Source organism: Toxorhynchites rutilus, chromosome 2 (genome assembly GCF_029784135.1).
Source record: "Toxorhynchites rutilus septentrionalis strain SRP chromosome 2, ASM2978413v1, whole genome shotgun sequence".
NCBI classification, from domain to species: Eukaryota; Metazoa; Arthropoda; class Insecta; order Diptera; family Culicidae; genus Toxorhynchites; species Toxorhynchites rutilus.
In genome coordinates this window covers 92,541,645-92,562,327 of record NC_073745.1, presented here as the reverse complement: position 1 = coordinate 92,562,327, position 20,683 = coordinate 92,541,645, and the positions used below count along the sequence as shown (strand labels likewise).

The 20,683-nt window shown below is 42.5% G+C and overlaps 1 protein-coding gene across 1 annotated transcript in view; it reads left to right on the top strand.

The window, feature by feature from the left end:
- The first annotated feature begins 1,016 nt into the window (after positions 1-1,016).
- The window catches only part of LOC129765402 (WW domain-containing adapter protein with coiled-coil homolog), a 32,500-nt gene continuing 12,833 nt past the window's right edge, over positions 1,017-20,683 (top strand). Inside the window, exons 1-2 of the mRNA XM_055765702.1 lie at positions 1,017-1,614; positions 1,859-1,883. Coding sequence (XP_055621677.1) covers positions 1,571-1,614; positions 1,859-1,883 — 69 coding nt within the window. The 5' untranslated portion in view covers positions 1,017-1,570. The remainder of the gene's footprint in view (positions 1,615-1,858; positions 1,884-20,683) is intronic.

Genomic DNA, 20,683 nt, shown 5'->3' with positions numbered 1-20,683 from the left:
TTTCATTCATAATTTTGATTTTGAAATTTATTCCACCTGAATATCCATCATTATTTTCACCTCCCAATGAAAGCACACGTAGCTTAATGCCGTCTACTCTACTCTTCAAAATCAGAATCCGAATTGGATTACGATTCCAATAATACAAAAGCAACAGCAGCAGGTTTTCCATTTTCATAGTCTTTATTTTTAGATTTTCCAAAACAATATTCGGAACTTGACAGTTCAGTATAGTTGTATTGGTGAACCCGTGAAACATCTCAGTGCGAAACTAACACCTTTCGGGGCGAACTAGTGCGACACTGAGTGCGAAACTGAGTTAATAAAAAAACGTTTTGACAGCAGTTAGTGCGGCACTGGGGTTGAAACTGAACAAAAACGAATTCGCTATAAGTTGTAAAAAAAAACGGCCAATAGTTAGAATTTCATGGAAATAATATCTCTCAAAAATCCACGTTCGCTATCATACAGAAATGTCTTCACATATTGCATAATGTCTTCAAAATGTCTGCACAAAATCGAATGTCTTCACAGTAACTCAAATGTCTTCAAAATTAAGCATGTCTTCAAACCTGGCATCCCTGTTCTAACGTCTTATTCAAGGCGTCTAGAAGTATATCCAAAGGTGAGGACGTTTCGTCACTAAGTTGGTTAGGGGAGCGGTATATGAAAACAGTACGGAAGAAAGCAGAAGGGGAAGTATTTGCATGAAGCGTGAAAGAGACAGACTGATCACGAGCGAGCTTGGGCAGAAGCGTATTGTGTTTTGTTCACAAACAGAACACAGTAGACTTCCAAGGTGACTGAAGAGTGGTTTTAGCATTTTGGCCCACCTTACGATATATTTCTAGGCGCCTTGGTCTTATTCAGACGCCTACACGCTGTCACTTTGGACAGCGCTGTCAAATGTAAACACACAATTTTCGCTCCGTTACCAAATAACAAGAGCGAAAAACTTCTCTTTTACTCATATATGTGTAGTCCCGAATGAACGAGATAGTAGAGTCATAACGAGCGATTTTGTTCATTCGCGTATTCACATATCGCAGTGATGGCGGCGTAGCAATACGAAGATAGTGTATTAAACTGAGAGATTCCGAGGCTTTACTGCGCGAAAAATCTAATAGTTAAGGGAAGCTCGGAGGGTCGGAGTTTTACGCTAGATATAAGTTTTTAACTTCTGTTGAATTGTTTAGTACCGTTGTACTGAAAGTGGCGCTGGTCAAAGCATTATCGGGTTGAAAAAAAACCTAAAAGAATTTTTTTCTGGGCAGTCTCCTCGCTCCACCACGCACTCACACATTGGTGAAAAGAAGACGACGACGACGACGAAAGGGAACTGCTGCAATTTTTGTTGTACCAATTTTTCTTTTCGTTTCCTCATTTGAACTCTCATTTTGATAAGAAGTCAAAAAGTATTGTGTGGAGCATTAGCTTTCCAGTCACAGAAAAATCGTTTTTCAACAATTAGGAGGAAAATTTCTCCCTCAAGGGGCCCTTTCAAAGGGCCATACGAAGAAGAACAATTTGGAGGCGACAAGAAAGAAAACGGAACACAGGTTTGCATTAAATGGTAATGCATGCCAGGAAACCGCAGCGTTTATTGAATGATGGGTAAAATAAAGTTTTCATCTAAATAATTCCTCTTTGAAAAAAAGATAAACTCTGAAAATGATTGGCTAAATGCAATAATTTTCTTCCAACTAGTCAACATGAAAACGAAACATTTGACATACATCGATGAGAGAAACGGGGCGAAACCGTAATTCCCTTCATTTTTATGTCAGTGAAATTTGTTTTCATCGATTCTGGCTTATTTAGAAAACTAATTGTTTCCATTTCTGGTCTTTCATTTCAGGTATCATCAATCCCATCAATATCAGGTAATTGCAACATGAACATTTTATTTTCACGAGAACCCGAGGTCATATCAATCGATTTTTCTGCAATTGTTTTTTTCTTTACTCAAAAGAAAACAAACTAATAACTAAACCTTGTTTCTATCGTATTTCAGTCCCCTGAGATAGAAAATACCAAACTAAAATTAGTGTTTTGAACTATTTGCAAGTTTTTCGCCGACATTTTCCTCCGCACATCGTCGCGAATCCAGTCTTGCTGTAATTGAACCCTTCCTTGTCTTCCCACAATCTAGCTTTCTAAACAGTCTGCCTATGGAATTGAATCGCTCTCGTCGCTTTACATGAATATCATCACAACGACTGTGTTTCTCTTTTTTTCGTTTTTTGTGCGTCGTCTTACCCAACTAGGAGTAGCAGTTTTCGATGAGTGTAAATAAACTAAGAAAGTAGCAGCAAAAATCTATATGGTGAAATTTAAAGTAAAATTTATTGGTTGCAAGTGTTACTTCGTACGCACTTTTGTGCTATCGATTCGGTTCAAATCGGAGTTAAAAAGTAGTGCCTAAAGTTTAAATGCTCTTGTGTAGCATTGCTGAATATGATCAATTGAGATCGAGTGCATATTATCTACAAATTATTCTAGATCTCGAATTGTTTCGGAAAAAAGGAGTTTCTACAGGGAAAAAGGAGGTTTCAAAGTTAATTCGTACATCTTCGTAGTTTGTGAAATAAATTCAAAGATAACATCATTCGCGTGTAGATATCAAGACCTTTTGAATGTCTGCTATCTGTTTTTGTTCAAGGTATGAATGCATTAAATTTTACCACTCGTTATATCTGTTCAGGAAATAATACGGAAAAAGGCCGATTATAAAGAAACTGAGATATTTTCAAGAAATGGACATAGAAATCGTTGAAAATTACAATTTTGTTATCTTGATGACTGGCAACAGGGAGAATACAACCATACGGAACATGATCATTTGATCAAGTTATCGAAGCTACACGGAACTCGCGAGTTCTCCTGAGGGAGTTTACGTTTTTCTATTGCGTAAAGCCCGGTATGGTATCACTACCGTGGGTTATCGACCATCGTCCGGTGCTTTCATCAGAAAGCCGCTCGTACAAAAGAAAAAATGATCGTGTATACTATACGGAAAATAGCATGTACTTCGTGCAGAAATGATACCGAGAAGATACAGTGAATCTAGACATATTATAATGTAAGCCAGTGAAACATCATTCAGCGCATAGTACGGTCATTAAAGTCTTCAATTATATCAATCGCCATGTCATGAATCGATAAAAAGAAACATAAAACTGCGAAAGTGTTGTAGAATACGGTGTCCAGATCTTGGTTTAGTGTCAGATTACTAGAAGTTACGAGAGCAGCACCGAGAGGACTGCCACTTCAGTGCATTATCAAGCATAACATTAGAACCAGGCGTGAACGGGAGTTACGAAATATCATATTCGTCATCGTTACGACACATGTACTGATCTGAATGATGGCTTCTATTACAAGACTGAACATCGAATGTGCACAGAGAATATCTACAATTTCAAGAGACCAATCAACGGTGAACAGTAATCTACAAAACGGTGACAACGTTAGCCTCCCCAGAGTACCAAAAGTATTATTTTCAACACATCGCAAAACATTTCAGTCTTGAATGACGTTCTCACTTGCCGATAAATGTGAGAAGTCATGATACTATAAAAACTAGACTAGATATCCGATGTACAGAGAGTGTTGTACATATAATTTATAAACCCCTTAGCCTACGATATTTAAAAGAGCGGATCAAACGCGAACACTTTGATGGGTCACAGATCGAGGATATCACTACTCTGCTAAGCGTCCTAGCGCCCTATGATATGCAAGTGTACCACGGGTGAGACTCGAAATTGTAGGTGATGGCACAACGGTTCCATTCAACCTGACTTCACTACTACTCCACCCCAACATGTATCTCGTTGCCCGCGTACGCAATCTTATTTTAATCTCCATATTAGAGATGAATGAACCGAAAAGTTTAAAACCTTTTCAAAACAAAACAGAACAGAACCTCCATATAATGTGAAACGGAAACTTGAATCCTAATGCAGAAAAGTAGTTACACCATTGGATGGCTCCATTTTTTTACCCACCCTGAACTCAGGCCAATTTTCGAATGCGAAAGAGAATCGAATTCAGTCTGAGAGAGGGGTCATTTCAATATGTCGTGAAATTCATTTGTCGGTGAAACATGAAGTAAACACGGACCATCGTAGAGCAGATAGCAACGAAAGCGCCCGAATGATTTTTAATTTATGTTGACAGAGAAACTGTTGGCACAATCAGTCCACAACGAGTAAGACTTTTACGCGAAAGGATTGACGGACCGATCTACAGTGAACAGTAATCGACAAAAGGATGATAATGTAGACCTTTACAGAGTGTTCTAAAGGTATTGCACTCTTTTGACGCATAGTATAGACATTGTAGATTTAAATACTACGGCAAAAAGGAAACACAATTTTGCGGATGTCAAATCCAAGTCCTAAGTTACCGTCAGATTTTTTGTGTGTCACAGAAGCTGTACATGATCCATCTTAACATTAAACCTCAGTAAAGCGAAAGCATGTTTATATTTTATTCATCCATCTTCGACTATGGCTTACAGACTGTTTTCTTACAAACCAAAATAGTCTAAACTCCAAATTCTAACACTAAACACGTTTTTGGAAAAAGTAAAAACAAACTCCTCACAAACGTAAACGATTGCAAACATAAATTAAAACAGTTGTTAAAGCCATAGATCGTTCAATGGAAAGGAATTAGGCATAATGGAGAATTCCGGAAACGACTAGGAAGAATATTCCACGTTGTCAATTATAAAGTCAAAGATGAATAGTCGCTGTTGTTTTTTTACGCCTGGCAGAGACGGTTTCCAAATCGGTCAACATGCAGTGATCAGGATAGCTGGGAAAAGCAGCGATCAGGATAGGAGTGAATATTGACGCATGAAACTTCTCTGGATTCGTTCGATCGCAAGGATTTGCTTAACTTGGAACGGAGACCAAACCGAAGAAGCCTATTCTAAAATACTGCGAGCCAGCGAGCAGTACAGCGTCTTGAGTTGAGACAATACACATAGGTGAAACCAAAGGCACGACGACGAATAAAACCTAGTACAGTGTATGCTTTGACGGTTATGATACTTATAAACACTTCCTTGAGGCACATCAAATAGAATGTTAACAGTCCTGAAACACACAAAATTCATCACTGCAAAGGCCTCGTGATCGAATAAGTACGAGTACAGCCATACTGTGAACCCTATGTGATTCAGTTTGTCAATGATGAGATTGTGCGGTACTGTATCAAAAGCTTTGGGAAAATTTACATAAACCGAGTCCACTTGCCGCTTCGATTCCAACACCCGTGATATTTCCGATACATAACACATAAGGTTCGAGGTTGTGGAACGACGTTTTATAAAACCATGTTGGCTGTTTGAGATCATCGGTGCAGCAGATCTGTACAAAACCATATAAATAAGTTTTTCAAAAACTTTGCTGAGGCTGCAAAGTATGGATACGCCAAGATAATTAGAGACACAGCTGTAACTTCCAGACTTATGGATCCGTACTATGGATGCCATTTTCCATGCAATGCTCTGGGAATGGGAATACTCTGTCCCGGAGTGGGTGATTGAAAACAGTAGTGACAGTCTTCGCGAGCGACGCGGCACATTTCTTCAAAAGTACAAGAGGCAGGTTTTTTCGTCCGGGTCTTTTCCTTGAATCGGGGTCTTCGAGGACTGTTTGAACTTCGTTCGGAGTAAACTGTAAGCGTGGTAGATTGAAGTTGTACGGAGTTATAGGCTCGAAGCAGTTTTGTCTTTGAACGAATAATGTTACCATTATCATATGTTATACTGTCAGTCACCGGCTTTCAAAAAAAGTAGCGAACAGATTGGTTGCCTCCAAAATTGAGTAAGAAGTGGTACCATTCAAGTTAACGGTGCAAGGGATTCTTTTGCCATCTTTGCCAAGCTCATAAGCGAGAAGGATTTTGCTTGACTGTAGTCTGTATCTTGGGCAATAATTATTGTGAGTTACAGTGAGGAGGACTTTATACCCCAATTCAATCTTGCGTAGTCTAACTGTCAGGTTCTAGTTTTGTAAGGAAATACCGGTTGCGCATCTCATGGATGCGGTTACGGTGTTTTCGTAGCTTGGGAGTCCACCAAGGCATGTTGTAAACCGGGATAGGTCCATGTCTTTTTTTGGTATGTATCGATTTATGACACCAAATAGTGATACGTAGAAAACTGACAACATCTGGTCCACTGATGTTCTGGTAGATTTGTAAATGTCAGGTCCAGAAGCGTGTCATTCGCGTTGACAAAACAGTTTATCTGTCTGAAACCACTCGCAAACATTGCTTCGGTATCAAACGGGTCTTTCCAACTATAGTTTGTTCTATGATAGGGAATTGCTAATATAATGAACTCCTATAACAACGGGGAGGATTTTGTGCCAGAATCCAGAACAGGCAAGAATCTGTACAAAATTAAACTAGACTGACTCGGCATCCGATTTGATTTTTAGTAAAGGTATGATTTTATTTGCGAAATACATGTACTCTGGTAGATGATTTTTATAGAAGAGACGCTCCGTAGAATTAGACGACCATTTCCGTAATTGAATCCAGCATAGCCCAAAATTTGAGGCAGTTGAATGACTAGTTCTTTCGGATTCTGCATTACTACATCCCGTGAGCAAAATCATCCATGTAGAAGTCTCTGTATACAACTGTATACTTTCTTTTTTGGAAAATTCTTGCAAGCATCGCGTGACCAAGTATAATGCAAAAGAGGTACCATAAGTCACCGTTGCGAGTTCAACGATCCGAAATAGCTCGCAGGAAATAGTGAAAAGAAGGATGCATCAGATTTTGACGGAACATTCCCTCCACGTCGGCAATAAATACATATTGATGAATTCGCGAGCGCGAAACTATAGAAACAAGATCCATCTTGTATTATTGGCCCCACCGTCAGCGCTAGTTCCGACACTACCAGAAACGACCCATCCAAGCAAAATGTTTTGCAGCACCGGCTGTCCTGAACCGAGGCGAATGAGTCCCACAAGAAGTAGGTCGTAATAACTGTTCACTTCAATCATATCGGTTACCCCAGTTTTATGGAAGTGAGGATCAGCGAACACGATGTTAGTAAGATAATTCCATTCAGTAACGTCAATGGAGTCAATGGAGCTTGTTGGAGATACTTTTGCTCTGGTTCACTTTTTGAAATAAAAGACTTTAATTGTGAACTTAACAATCCAGAATGTTTTATAACTTTGAACTTATTAACTGACAAAACGGATACTGAAAGCAAGAACATGCAAGTTTATTTGTTGATTGTGGACGACTAACTGCTAATCTGAGTGGACTCTATCTTCTAGGCTTTGTAGCGGAAACAGTGAGTAATTGGGAGAGTGATGAACCTAATCTGATTTCACCAGGGCTATTGCTCTTCGCCACTGGAGTCACTAAACGAGAGTTAGAGTACATTGAGTGGATTACGTTTTTATAGCAAATAATATTGCTAGCTTCAACAGAGCTCAATACATGAAATGCGACTGGATATATACTGGATGTCCGATATAACCGATGGTATGATGGTCCTTGGTCATTGGCAGCTGAAGCCGTTGTGCTGAATTCTCCGACAGAATGTTTAGTTGCGAAGCAGGATCGAGCAATGCTCCAGTCCCCACAATTCTGCCAAAAAATCCAATGACCAACGAGAACGGTTTGCAGAAGTACAGTCGATGAGATCTGATGAAAGTTTGTGGGCAAGAAGGTAGAGCAATGGTTGAGTGAACCTAAGGCTGACGGTTGATTCCGTTCGTATCTATGTTGATTAGCAGATTCCTATCAAAATCATTGATGAATCGAGACAGAGACTCGTAGTTTTCCCGTTTTATATGTTCCACGGAAAGAAGAGCATCTAAGTAAATTTTGACAACCAGCTTCTTGTCAAAACGTTTGGTTATCGTTTTACCAGATTTACCAAAAAAAATTTTTGACTTTAACATCACTCTCCTCAAACTGCTCACGTGTTTTGCGACTGATTTACCCCTGTTCTTTCGCCTCTTTCGTATTACCATTTCGCAACAGATCGATCTGCAAGCGGATGTTCATGAAATTATCTAGAAGTCCATCCAAACGGTCTTTCAACTCCGCTACCTATTCTGCTATTCGTACTAATTTCATTCAATAGATAATGCCCCATTTTTGACGTGGGACTACGTCTAACCGGAGTATATGGGGGGTAAAATGAAAACCTAAACACAGAACACGCAGGAAGAAATGAAAGATTCCGAATGTTTATAACTCGATATTTTTTTACTGGATCGGAAAGATGTTTGCATTAATTGATAGGGAATATTTCTACGCTTCTATCGCAATCAATAAAATGTTATTTTTCATTAGATAAACAATTGAACACCTGTAATATGTTAATCGTTATCTAAATGCCCTAACTACCTATTTTTGATTGGCTGCATCTACGGTTTCCCTAACACAGCCATCAGAACCAAGCAGCCTTGGGGAAATCGGCATTGTAAATACATGAAAGTATGGGGACTTTTGCTCTCACCGAAATGTGTTCCCTAACACAGTCTTCAAAACCAAGCAGCGTTGGAGAGATCGGCATTGCAAATACATGAAAGTCAGAGGTATTTTTGTTTCGACTGAAATGTGTTTCCCTAACACAGACTTCAAATACATGGAGCTTAGGGAAATTTGCATTGCAAATACATGCAAGTCGGGGTCATTTTTTTTTTTATCCAAAATATATATTTTTATTAAGGCTCATATGGCGTCAGCCTAACGGGGCCAGGAGTTCAATATTTCGACAATGTTTGCTTACAACTATGTTAGTAATATGTAACCGATTACTCGCGGTTGGCTCGAGGTTAGTATTACAAGTGTTCTCATAATTGGTATGTTGCAGTCTTCGATGCTCTGTACGTGTGCCCGACATGGGATACCTCCTATTGGGATGCAGCTGACCATTAATCAGCAACGCCCCCCTAGTCTGTACCCCATATCTAGCGTGGTGCGTCTTTCTCGACTCGAGGAATCCAGGATAGAATGGTCACTAGCAGGCGCAATCATCAGCTCGTGTAGAGTTGTCATAAGCGGTACAACCTTTGGCTCTTGTTGAATGATCAGTGGACTGCACAACCTTTGGCCCGTGTATCTGTAAAGAGTGTGTGTATGTATTGCCGCGACTAAGTAAAAGTTTATCGTTTGGATAGGAGGGATATGAAACAGGGACACAACGAAGGAAACATCATTAAACGTTGACATCGGCGTTTCTGAGGAACAGGTATAGATGAAGCAGAAGATCAGGATCACAGCTACCTAAGATATCCCGGACGGGGATATCCGATTGTCTGCCTTTGGCTCTCAGTGCTCTAGAGAGCTGAGAGCGAGCAGCATGGAACCGGATACACGACCAGACAATATGCTCGATGTCGTGGTAGCCATCGCCACAATCACAAAGATTGTTTGCTGCGAGCCCAATGCGATAGAGATGCGCGTTTAGGTTGTAGTGATTGGACATAAGCCGAGATATCACGCGAATGAAATCACGACCTACATTCAATCCCTTGAACCATGCACTCGTCGAGACCTTAGGGATAATCGTGTGTAACCAACGACCGAACTCATCACCACTCCACATGCGCTGCCAACTTACGAGCGTATACTGACGAGGAATGTGGAAAAATTCATTATAAGCAATTTGCCTTTCAAAAAGTGTGCCTTCTAAAGCGTCCACCTTAGCTAGCGAGTCCGCTTTCTTATTCCCCGGAATCGATCAATGAGAGGGAACCCATGCTAAGGTAATCTTGAATAATTTTTCGACCAAAACACTCAATAGTTGGCTTATTCTTGTTAGGAAATAAGATGAGCATTTATCAACTTTCATTGAGCGGATTGCCTCTATTGAGCTGAGACTGTCTGAAAAAATAAAATAGTGGTCGATGGGCAATGTTTCAATGATCCCTAATGCGTAATATATCGCACCCAGTTCAGCGACATACACGGAACAAGGATCTTTGAGTTTGAAAGAGGCACTGGAATTTTCATTGAAGATGCCGAAGCCAGTGGACCCGTTTATGAATGAACCGTCAGTAAAGAACATTTTATCAGATCTAACTTTCCCATATTCTGCCGAAAATATCGGCGGAATAGAATCGGAGCGTAGGTGATCTGGGATTCCATGGATTTTTTGTCGCATGGACAGATCAAAAATGACAGAGGAATTGCAAAAGTATGGGAAGCAAACTTGGTTGGAGATGCCTGGTGAAGGGTGCACGTCGTGGGTAAGGTACTCATGGTATAAAGACATAAAACTTGACTGAGGAGTCAGTTGGAGTAGATTTTCGAAGTTATCAATCACCAATGGATTCATGATCTTGCAACGGATGAGAAATCTGTAGGATAATTCTGTGAACCGAAGAGTAAGCGGGGGTACTCCTGCCAAAACTTCGAGACTCATCGTATGTGTCGAATGCAAACACCCCATGGCTATACGCAAGCAACGATATTGTATTCTCTCCAGCTTGAGAATATGAATCCTGGCAGCTGATCGGAAGCAAAAACTGCCATATTCTAACACTGATAATATCGTTGTTTTGTACAACTGAATGAGGTCTCCTGGATGGGCACCCCACCATGTTCCGGTAATTGTTTGGAGAAAATTGATTCTTTGCTGGCATTTCTGTTTCAAATACGCAATGTGTCTCCCCCAGGTACACTTAGAATCAAAATATACACCCAGGTATTTGAAAAACATAGAGTGTTGGATCGTTTTGCCGGATAGGTGAAGCTGGAATTGGGCGGGTTCGTGCTTCCTAGAAAAAACGACCATTTCAGTTTTCTCCGTAGAGAATTCGATACCCAGCGTGAACGTGAACACGTGAACAGATTGTTCAGGGTATCTTGCAACGACTTTTGCAGAACGACGGGATTAGTACCCGTGATGGAAATAACTCCATCGTCTGCAAGTTGTCTCAGCGTGCAGTCTCTAGTTAGACAATCATCCATATCATTGACGTAAAAACTGTACAAGAGGGGGCTTAGGCAGGAGCCTTGTGGTAGGCCCATAAAACTGTAACGAGAAGATTTCGAGCTGCCATGAGAGAAAATCATGTGCTTTTCTGACAGTAAATTGTACAGGAAATTGTTAAGAATTGGTGAAAGTCCACGATTATGAAGCTTCTCTGAGAGAATTTCCATGGAAACTGAATCAAATGCCCCTTTGATATCGAGAAAAACGGAAGCCATTTGTTCTTTGCGAGCAAATGCGATTTGGATTTCAGAAGATAGCAGCGCGAGACAATCATTTGTCCCTTTACCTCGGCGGAAGCCAAACTGCGTATTTGACAGCAAATTGTTCGTTTCGACCTACTTGTCCAAACGAAGTAGAATAATTTTCTCTAACAATTTACGAATACAGGATAACATTGCAATCGGCCTATATGAGTTGTGATCGCAAGCCGGCTTGTTGGGTTTCCGTATGGCTATCACTCTCACTTGTCTCCAGTCATGCGGGACAATATTCAGCTCCAGAAACTTGTTGAACAAGTTCAGCAAACGCTGTTTTGCCAAGTCGGGAAGATTCTTCAACAAGTTGAATTTAATCTTGTCCGACCCCGGAGCTGAATTGTTGAGAAATTGTTGAGAGAAGAGCAATTGAGAATTCCACCATCGAAAAATTCTCATAATCGCTTTGAAGTGGAATGTCGCGTACGACGTTTTGTGCAGGAACGGTGTCGGGGCAAACCTTCCTTGCAAAGTTAAAAATCCCTGAACGGTTTTCCAACCCGATCATTCGGAACCACGAATCGATCGACTGAGTTCGTGTCCGCTTTTTGTTGTCGGATGAACTCGGAATCGTATCCCGAAATCGAGGACAGTTCAGCAAAATATTCCCCTAGCATGTTCGCGGTGTCGACTGGATCGCTGTAGGTCGTGCTATTCGCTTGCAGGATAGGGGTTTGGAATCTTCTTTTCCCATTCAGCGCGTTAACACGTCTCCATAGGTCCGCAGAGGACTGACTTTCGTCCTCAGACCACCAGTGCAGCGCTCTCTTTCCAGGGTTGGGCTTTGTTTTAGGGATGGCGGATTCTGCTACCTCGGTGATGATTTCGTTGAGCTTCTGCATGGAGGTCGGGTTGTCTCGGGCGATCAGGTGGCTGGAGGAAGCCCTGTAGAAATCCCAGTCAGCTTTGTCGAAAATCCACTTTGATCTTCGGGTGGATTGAGGCGGCGGTGCGTTGAGGATAATTGAAATCGGATAATGGTCACTTCCGTGTAGGTCGTCTGCTTTATTCCACCCCAGTTTACCTACCAAATCAATACTGGCTGCGGAAATGTCGATGGCTGAACTGCTACGACTTTGACAGAAGGTGTCGGTACCGTCATTCAGGACCGAGAGCTCCAACGATTCGAAAAAATCAGCGATGATGTTCCCCCTTACGTCCGTTGCTTGCATCCCCCAGTTGTGGTGGTGAGCGTTGAAGTCCCCCAGAACGATTTTAGGATCCTCCAAGCTCTCAAGCACCTCTAGCAGTTTGCGTCTCAAATCCGGGATCTTGCCACATGGTAGGTAAACGGAGACAATAACTACCGGAATTGGAGATTCTATTCTGACCGCAATTATCGGTAGGTCGGTGTTGATCTGCTTGCGCTTATGGGGGATGCCCAAAGCCACGGAATGTTGTAATACGGAGCCCAGCTTTGTGTACCATTGGTATTTACCGCCGAGGATCTTCTGGATGTTCGTTGGAGACACTCTGTTTATTTCTTGAAGAGCGATGACTAAAGGACACAGTTCCCGGTCTAGGATCTCCAGCTCTCCAAGGTTGTTATATAGACCATTGACATTCCACTGCAGGGCCAGGGCCATGGACGGAACACCCGCGCTCTGAGTTGCCAAACGAGAGGGGTAAGGACGGATATCTCCCAGTGACCGACCCCCCGACCCGACGGTGGAAAAAAAATCAGCGGCTTGGCCCTTGGCGGAGGTTGTTGTGGATGGTAATGCCGAACGAGACAGAGGGAGGCAGCGGCCGGGTGGAATGGTTCCGACCGAAAGCCGCCCGCATGACCCGACGGAAGGAAAAAATAGTTCGGCTTTTTTAGGGCAATCGACTATGGTGGTTGGTTCTTCGGCGACAGCAATGCTGCAGGCCCTGTCTCAACGATGCAGTTGCACGACGTAGAAATCCCGTCCGTCGGGGAACAAGCGTTTCCGCCCTTGTGCGTCTCGAGATCATATACGACTCCCACGTGGTCCTTCAGGGAACGGGCGTTGTCGCCCTTGTGCGTCCTGAGATTTTGTGTTCCCGCGTGGTCTATCGGGGAACGAGCGTTTCCGCCCTTGTGCGTCCCGAGATATCTTTCTACTCCCGCGTGGTCCATCGGGGAACGAGCATTTCTGCCCTTGTGCGTCCCGATTTCTCGTACAACGGAAGCCACTTTTCCCCGGCGCCGGGGGTTATCCGTCAGTACCGGTGGGGTTGTAACGTCCGCACTAACGGTGCCCCGGCTGCAGAGGGCTGTCGCGGAGTTCCGATTTTCTGCATCGTTTATCTGGTTCTTCGTCCTTGAGCTGCAGAGGTGGTCCAGTAGTTCCGGTGGGGGTGTAACGTCCGCACTACTGGGGCCCTGTATACCCAAGGCGCTGCTACTCGTATCATCCTCAGGTCGCGGCATGGGATGCCGGAGGTTGTCCGACGATTCCGGTTGGGCTGTAGCGGCCGCATCGGCGGGGCCCCGACTATCCCTTCCGGAGAGCTGACTAGTAGTGTGGTGTGGAGCGACATGTGTGGATGTGTGTTGGTTCAGGTGAGGCATTGTGGGATACATTTTTAATTATTTGCTTCTGTCGGATGCCAGGGGGTAGCTGGTCGCTGGTTCGACCGACTGGTGTCTGGCGGCGACGTGGGCTGCTGGTCTGTGGCCAACTGTCTTTTGCGGATATCCTTTGGCGGTTGAGTGAGCTGGGAGTCCGGTTTTCGTTTTTTCGAAGGCGTGGCGGGTGCGACTACGTTATTTTTTGGTTGAGAAGAACGATATACTGGCGTGGGCGGCGAGGTGATGTCCTTAAATGTTGCCGTTTGATCGTCGGAATCGGTGTCTGAATCGAATCGATAATAGATGAAATCGTTGTGGGCAGCTGCATTTTCTGCTTTTTCCGAGACCGTTTCATTTGTTGAATGTGTTTTGGTCGGTGGAGAGGGGATCGGTGTGTTCATCGAAGACGGAGGAGTTGTTTGGACGGGCCGTGTTGCTCCGGATGCATTAGTGGTACTGGTGCGGGTCAACAATGATCTAGCTACGATAATCTCTTCTTGTTGAGATGCATTTGCTCCCTCTCTCAGGATCGATCGCTGTTCCATGGCCGCTAAAATGTTGGCCATCTGATCTACTCTTTCAACCAACGACTTGATGGTCGCTGCATTTTGGGCAGCCTCGGTGCGCTGCGATTCAATTGAAGCGGCCATGTTCGCGATGATGAGGTCCTTCTCCGCTATTATTTTTACTAGATCATTGTATTTTTTGTCCGGGACAATCCCCGTAGTCGATGATTGGCCTTGATCACTTACCTCTCTAGTGACACCGGCGTAGCTTTTTGATCGACCATTTTCTGCCTCGAAAATTATTCGTGCGGCCCTGTAATCGACGTCGCGGTCTACTTTTAATCTCTGAATGCTGTTTTCTTTCCGATATTCAGGACAGGAACGGGATGCTAGACTGTGTTCATTCGATCCACACTTTATACAGAACAATGACCGTTCGCATTTGGGACCCTCCGCCGGAATCACGTGTTTTTCTGAACAATTCCCACATGTTGGTGTGTCTTGCCTGCATTTGAGTTTAGTATGACCGAACGCCCAGCATTTGAAGCATTGCATGGGCGACGGATAGTAGGGTCTCGTTCTGACACGCAGATATCCAAAATCAATGAATTCGGGAGTTTGGGTACCGCTTACAGTCAGTATTATCGTCGGAGTATTCTCGAAAGTGGTCGGGCCAGTTCGTCGCTTTATTCTCCTCGCCGCTGTAACCTTTTGATCCTGGAGGTAGCTCACAATTTGCTCCTCGGACATGTTGACTGTCTGCCCGCAACTTACGACGCACTTAGAAAAATTGAGGTACTGGTGGTACGTAACCCTCACTTTTGTTCCGTCCGCTAGATTGGTCAATTCCAGAAGTCTCTCTGCCTGTTTCTTGTCACGTACCTTTAGTGCGTTTGCCGCACTGCCACCTTCGGGGAATGCACCTTCAATTTTTCCAGCCCAGTCCTCTATTGACTTGCGAATCATGAATGGTGCGGTAGGGAGCGCCTTATCTTTGCCGTCGTTGTCCACGCCAGTGATTCGTAGCACCATCAGTTCTCCGTGATTACCGCCGGGGTCCATGTATGTTGGTAAAGTCGCACCCGAAAAGCTACCGTCGATTGTGCGGTGATTTATCCCGCCATTGAGGCCCCACACACTAGGTGCGGGGCCGGGGACACCCGCCATTACGGCGGTTCAGCAGCCGCTTATCCAATAACAGTGAATTTTTACGACGCACAAAAAACACGCTACGGAGGAATACCTACCCCAATGACGTCACCGACGCGGCTTCTCACCTCACTCGCGTTTTATTTCCCGGCGGTTGAACAATTAAAAAAAAATTGATAAATTGTCCACAAAACAAAATTAACGCGAACAAAACGTTCGAACACTTGTGTACGGCGATGTAGCCGCACCAGCGCTAGTGGCTCAACAAACGTCAACAAAAGTATACAATGCTATCGGTACACACAATTTTCACGACGAACAAACGGACAGTACGGACCGTACGGACACGAAATAAAAGCGGTAAAGTTCACTTCCACGACCTGCGCGGCGCCCCGTGAAACTTACACGCACAATTATACACAAAGTGAGACGTAATCAACGATTATTCGCAGCGGGAGAAATACAATATCTGCTCGCTTGCGATATCCTGCTGCTACTGAGAGGGAACCTAGCCCGTTCGAGTGGTCTTTTGCAAGACTAAGCCAGACTAGTCTTGCAACGATTAGGGTACTTTCAATGCTTTCGCAGTTATTTACCCAAGATCGTATAGATCGTCTTAGTTCTCTGACATATTCGGTTAGGGCGCTCCTGTATTGAAACCAATCCGAATTAATTTTAGCTCTGTTGAACAATTTCCGCGCTGTTTTGCGAAGCCGCGTTGGCATCACAGCCGATGATGAAGTCTTTGTTGAATTCTCTGCAATGATTTACGAACGCCGCAACCTCTTGGGGAGGTGCGTCAGGGAAATAAGTCGACGCAATTTGTTGTGGCACAGGCTGGAAACACTGTCAGATGATACAAGCGCTCTCCAGCGGTGAGCGCGACAACCGGCGCACAAAAAAAAACGTCATCGACAACAAAATAAAAACAAAAGCAAAGTATAAGGTTGATGAGTATACAAAAATAGAAAATTGTGAAATTAATTAAAGTTTAAATAATTGTTTATCTGGGGTAAATATGAGTGAAATGCTTAACATTGAAATTGTATTGATGAAATGATAATTAAATATAGAAAACAGGAGGATATTAGGCGGAAATTAGCTGGTTTTTTTTTTTTTTTTTTTATCTTCGCTTATTTTTCGTCGGCCTATTTCCGCCACTTTAGTGCCAATCACCGACATCAGGGAGGCGACTCCACCTGTTCCTACCTATCAGACTCAACAACTCATGAGCCGGGCCAACTTCTTTTACTTCCGCTCCGAAGGAAGACGTAACCAGAGATTTTTCGCCTCAGAAAATCCCAACGACGCCAGCTGGGATTGAACCCAGGCCGATCGGATTGTGAGGCTGTTACGCTAACCATACAACCACTGGCGCCGTCGGAAATTAGCTGGTTGAAGAGAAAGGAAGTTGTAGCATAGAACTACTCATGTGAGTAACAGTTTGTTACAAAAAAAAGGTTATTAAATAAAGTTCATTGCAGTTTTGAGCTGAAAAAAAGTTGCTTCAAAAATCTAGTTCAAGACAACATCCGAACACAATTATTATGTCGGATCTTCCTTTGGCGGTTGGTGTCTCAACTCTGATCGCGACGATGTCCCGTTCAATGAACTCTGTTATAGTAAAGTATCTAATATTTGCTTCTACTAGGACAGCAGTCCTTGGGGGACATGCTTGTCGTTGTAGAATAAGTTGCATGAACCAATATGAATGTCAAATATTCTTCCTTTGTGGACTCAAGGCAAGTTCATTTGGATAAGGATTATTCGTAGAAGTCCCACGAGTCCGCGATAAAGAAGGTCCGCTGTATCAGTGACAAGCTGAACACTTCAAGGGCCGCTCACGAGTTTTCTCGTGTTTCGTGTTCCGTATGTTACGGATGGCTTACGAAAAAAAACCCGTGTTTTCTACACTTGATGGTTAAATCCTTGGTCAGCCAAAAATCTAACAAGGCTTACCAGTGGCTCGCTTTCGTCTCGTCCACACCGAAGGAAACGATCTCATTCGTGGAATCCGAACAAATGAAGCGTATAAGTTTGCCCCGAAACGTGCGATCCTTAATGTGTTAATGCAATAAGGGCAGACGAAACTGTGGAGGGTGCCCTGGTGCTTCACAGGCTTCGTTAACGGCAGGTTTTAAACCACCCCTACCATTCATCCCTCGGCACGGGTCGCGTCACACATTGGCTTAGGGGTTTATCCATTACTTTCCTTCCATAATAACCATGGATAACAGCTATTAGGGTAAATGATCTTGGTTTGTTCGATTTAGAGTGTATTCACGCAACTAGTAAATGCAAATCGATTTTTCTTCATCAAAATCACATATAATCGAGACGAGTTTAAGTTTGTCGAAAAACCCCAAGTCTCTAGTGGCAAATAACCATAACCATAAGGCGTTGAAATTATTCAAATTTTTATGTTTTTTAACGATTTTCCTCAAAGAGTAATTATGATCATGGTTTGTCCAAAAAATGATCATGGTTTGTCCGGTTGCAAAAATCGTCATTTTTGAATGAATTTTCAAGTAGATGTTGTTTCTCGTTGTCATCATATTGATCCATTCATAGCTTATGGTGGGTTTAGACTAGTGATATATTCATGTGAAGAAATATGATGAGATTTATAGAAATCGCATCAACCGTTTACACTAGCGTGAACTTCTATAATGAATATATTCATATTTTCGGTGAATTTATTCACCTGAAGTAGAAATGCATCCAACCTTAGTGATTTCTCACCAGTGAGAAATTCACAAGCGTTTACATATGCTGAATTAATTCAAGTTATATATACCTCGAATAAGTGTATCATATTTATTCTCACCCGTTTACACCTATTTTCAGGTGAATAAATTAAATCATCTATAGCTATAGATCTCCCTAGTATAAACCCGCCATTAGGCTTTCTTCAGAATATTGCCTTTTCTTAGGCATTTTAAAAGTGTTCACCTCAACACACTCAACACAGAGAAGAAACTTTATTTCTGCTATGCGCGAAGGACACCTTAAACAAACTGCAGCGCGCCAAGCGGTTGCCATAGAAATCATGTGGACAAAACAACATTAGTGAATCGGAAAACTCATGATCAGAATTGAGGTCATCGTAATGCGTTGATTACATGGTTTAGCTATATAAATCTGATACAAAAGGTGTGCAAGCATGATGTTTACTATATTTGTAAGTGTTATAATCCAGAAAAGGTCTGAATATGTGCCAAATAATCATCTGGTGATTGATTAGAAGTTAGACCAAATAAGGGGCGCATTGGCATCAATAGAAGGTGGATTTTATAATCCTTTAAAACGTGTGAATCCGTAAGAATATACTATAAAACTACTGTAAATTATTAGAAAGACAATTTTATGTGTATGTTTTGAAACATTCGAATATCTGATTTGACACAGGTGCGCTGAATTAGAACATTCAAAAAATTGGACAAACCGTGATCATATATTCGATTGGCCAAACGAAAATCATTTACCTTACAATCCTCCTCTCTTTTGGGGTTTTGTAATAGATGATAGCCTGATGGGTTAGTCGCATGCTCCTACTCACTTACCTTTTAACCAATTATCAAATGACAGATCGACACAGTTCCTAGTATGTTCATGACTTTTAATTTCAACCGACCAGAAACTACTTGTACCGTCGAATTCGCTAACGAACAACTTCACGATCATTTTTTGTCGGAATCAGATAACTATACAATTATACCGATGTCAATCGAATCCGGCCCGAAGGACTACTTTTACTATGAAGCAATTCCACGTGAAAAAAACCAAAAAAACAACAAATTTTGACGCGACTCTTTTCGATTTTATTAATACTTGGTACAAATGATGGAAGCTGTCCAAAATCACAACCTTCATTATCATATTACCAATTTAAATTATGACTGATTTATAAAAGGGCCATTTAAAATCATTGATCTTTCGTTAAAAAAAGTAACTCAAAATATACATGTCTGATTAAAATATGATGTTTAACAAATAGTTGACTAGTGGTTAGTGAACTATTTGGGAAAATAACATTTTAAAAATCTCACTCAAAAAATGAATTTAATATTTGAAACTTTCATATCTCAAAACATCGCCCCTCATATATCGGGGTTGATCGCAGGCCTTGCAAATCGCACCACAAATACACCAAGTAACGAACGATACGCAAGAAGATTTGAAACGGAATAATCGGCATAAACCCAGGCAACAAAAACAAACTAACGATTGGAAACTCGGGGAGTGGAATTGTCGACCTCTCAAATTCTTCTGAAATCCTCATGTGTTTTCCGAATTATTGAAGAACCACAAGTTTAACATCGTAGCGCCGCAGGAAATGTGTTGGAGAGGATCTACAGTAGCTACGTATCGCGATGATATAACCATCTGCTAGAGCTGCGGCAACAAAAACAGGCTAACTAGATACAGCTTTCATTGGGATGGGCAATATGCAGAAGCGTGTGATTGGGTGGTAGCCAATCAACCCACGAATGTGCAGCCTGAGGATTAAGGGCCGATTCTTCAACATTAGCATCATTCACTTGCACAGCCCTCGCCTTACAAGTCCCGATGATGACAAAGACGAGTTCTACGCACAACTGGAACCCGAATACGAAAGCTGTTCGAAACATGACATCAAAATCATCTTCGGAGCTTTCGAAGCTCAAATCGGATACGCCCAAAATTCCGTTGTGAACAATATTCGGTACCGATGCCCGCAACGCTACAATCTTAGACGAGCTGCACGGGAGCTAACTGCGTCAAGCTACCCGTCAGAACGTGGAACGAAATAGACGGAAACGACGACAGCAAATCCAATTCTTTTGGGAAAAGAAGCGTCGTCAAGAAAAGGAGGAGTGTAAAGAACTGGAACAGCTGCACCGCTCACATGAGACGCGAAAGTTCTATCGGAAACTCAACGATAGGTGAAGTTAAGAATGCCTTCAAACAGCTTAAGAACAACAAATCAGCTGAGAAAGATGGTATTGAAGCGGAACTTATCAAGTTGGGCCCGGAATAGCTGGTTAATTGTCTGAATCGACTGATTGTCAGAATTTGGCAAACAGAACAACTACCGGAGGAGTGGAAAGATAGGATTATTCGCCCAATATTCAAGAAATGTGACAAACTAGACAGAAAACAATCGCAATCGCCGTCTGGAATGCCGCCTACAAGGTGCTTTCTCGCCCCGCCCCGGTCTCGAACCCGGTTTCCAGAAAGTGATCAAAGCTCTGGAAGGATA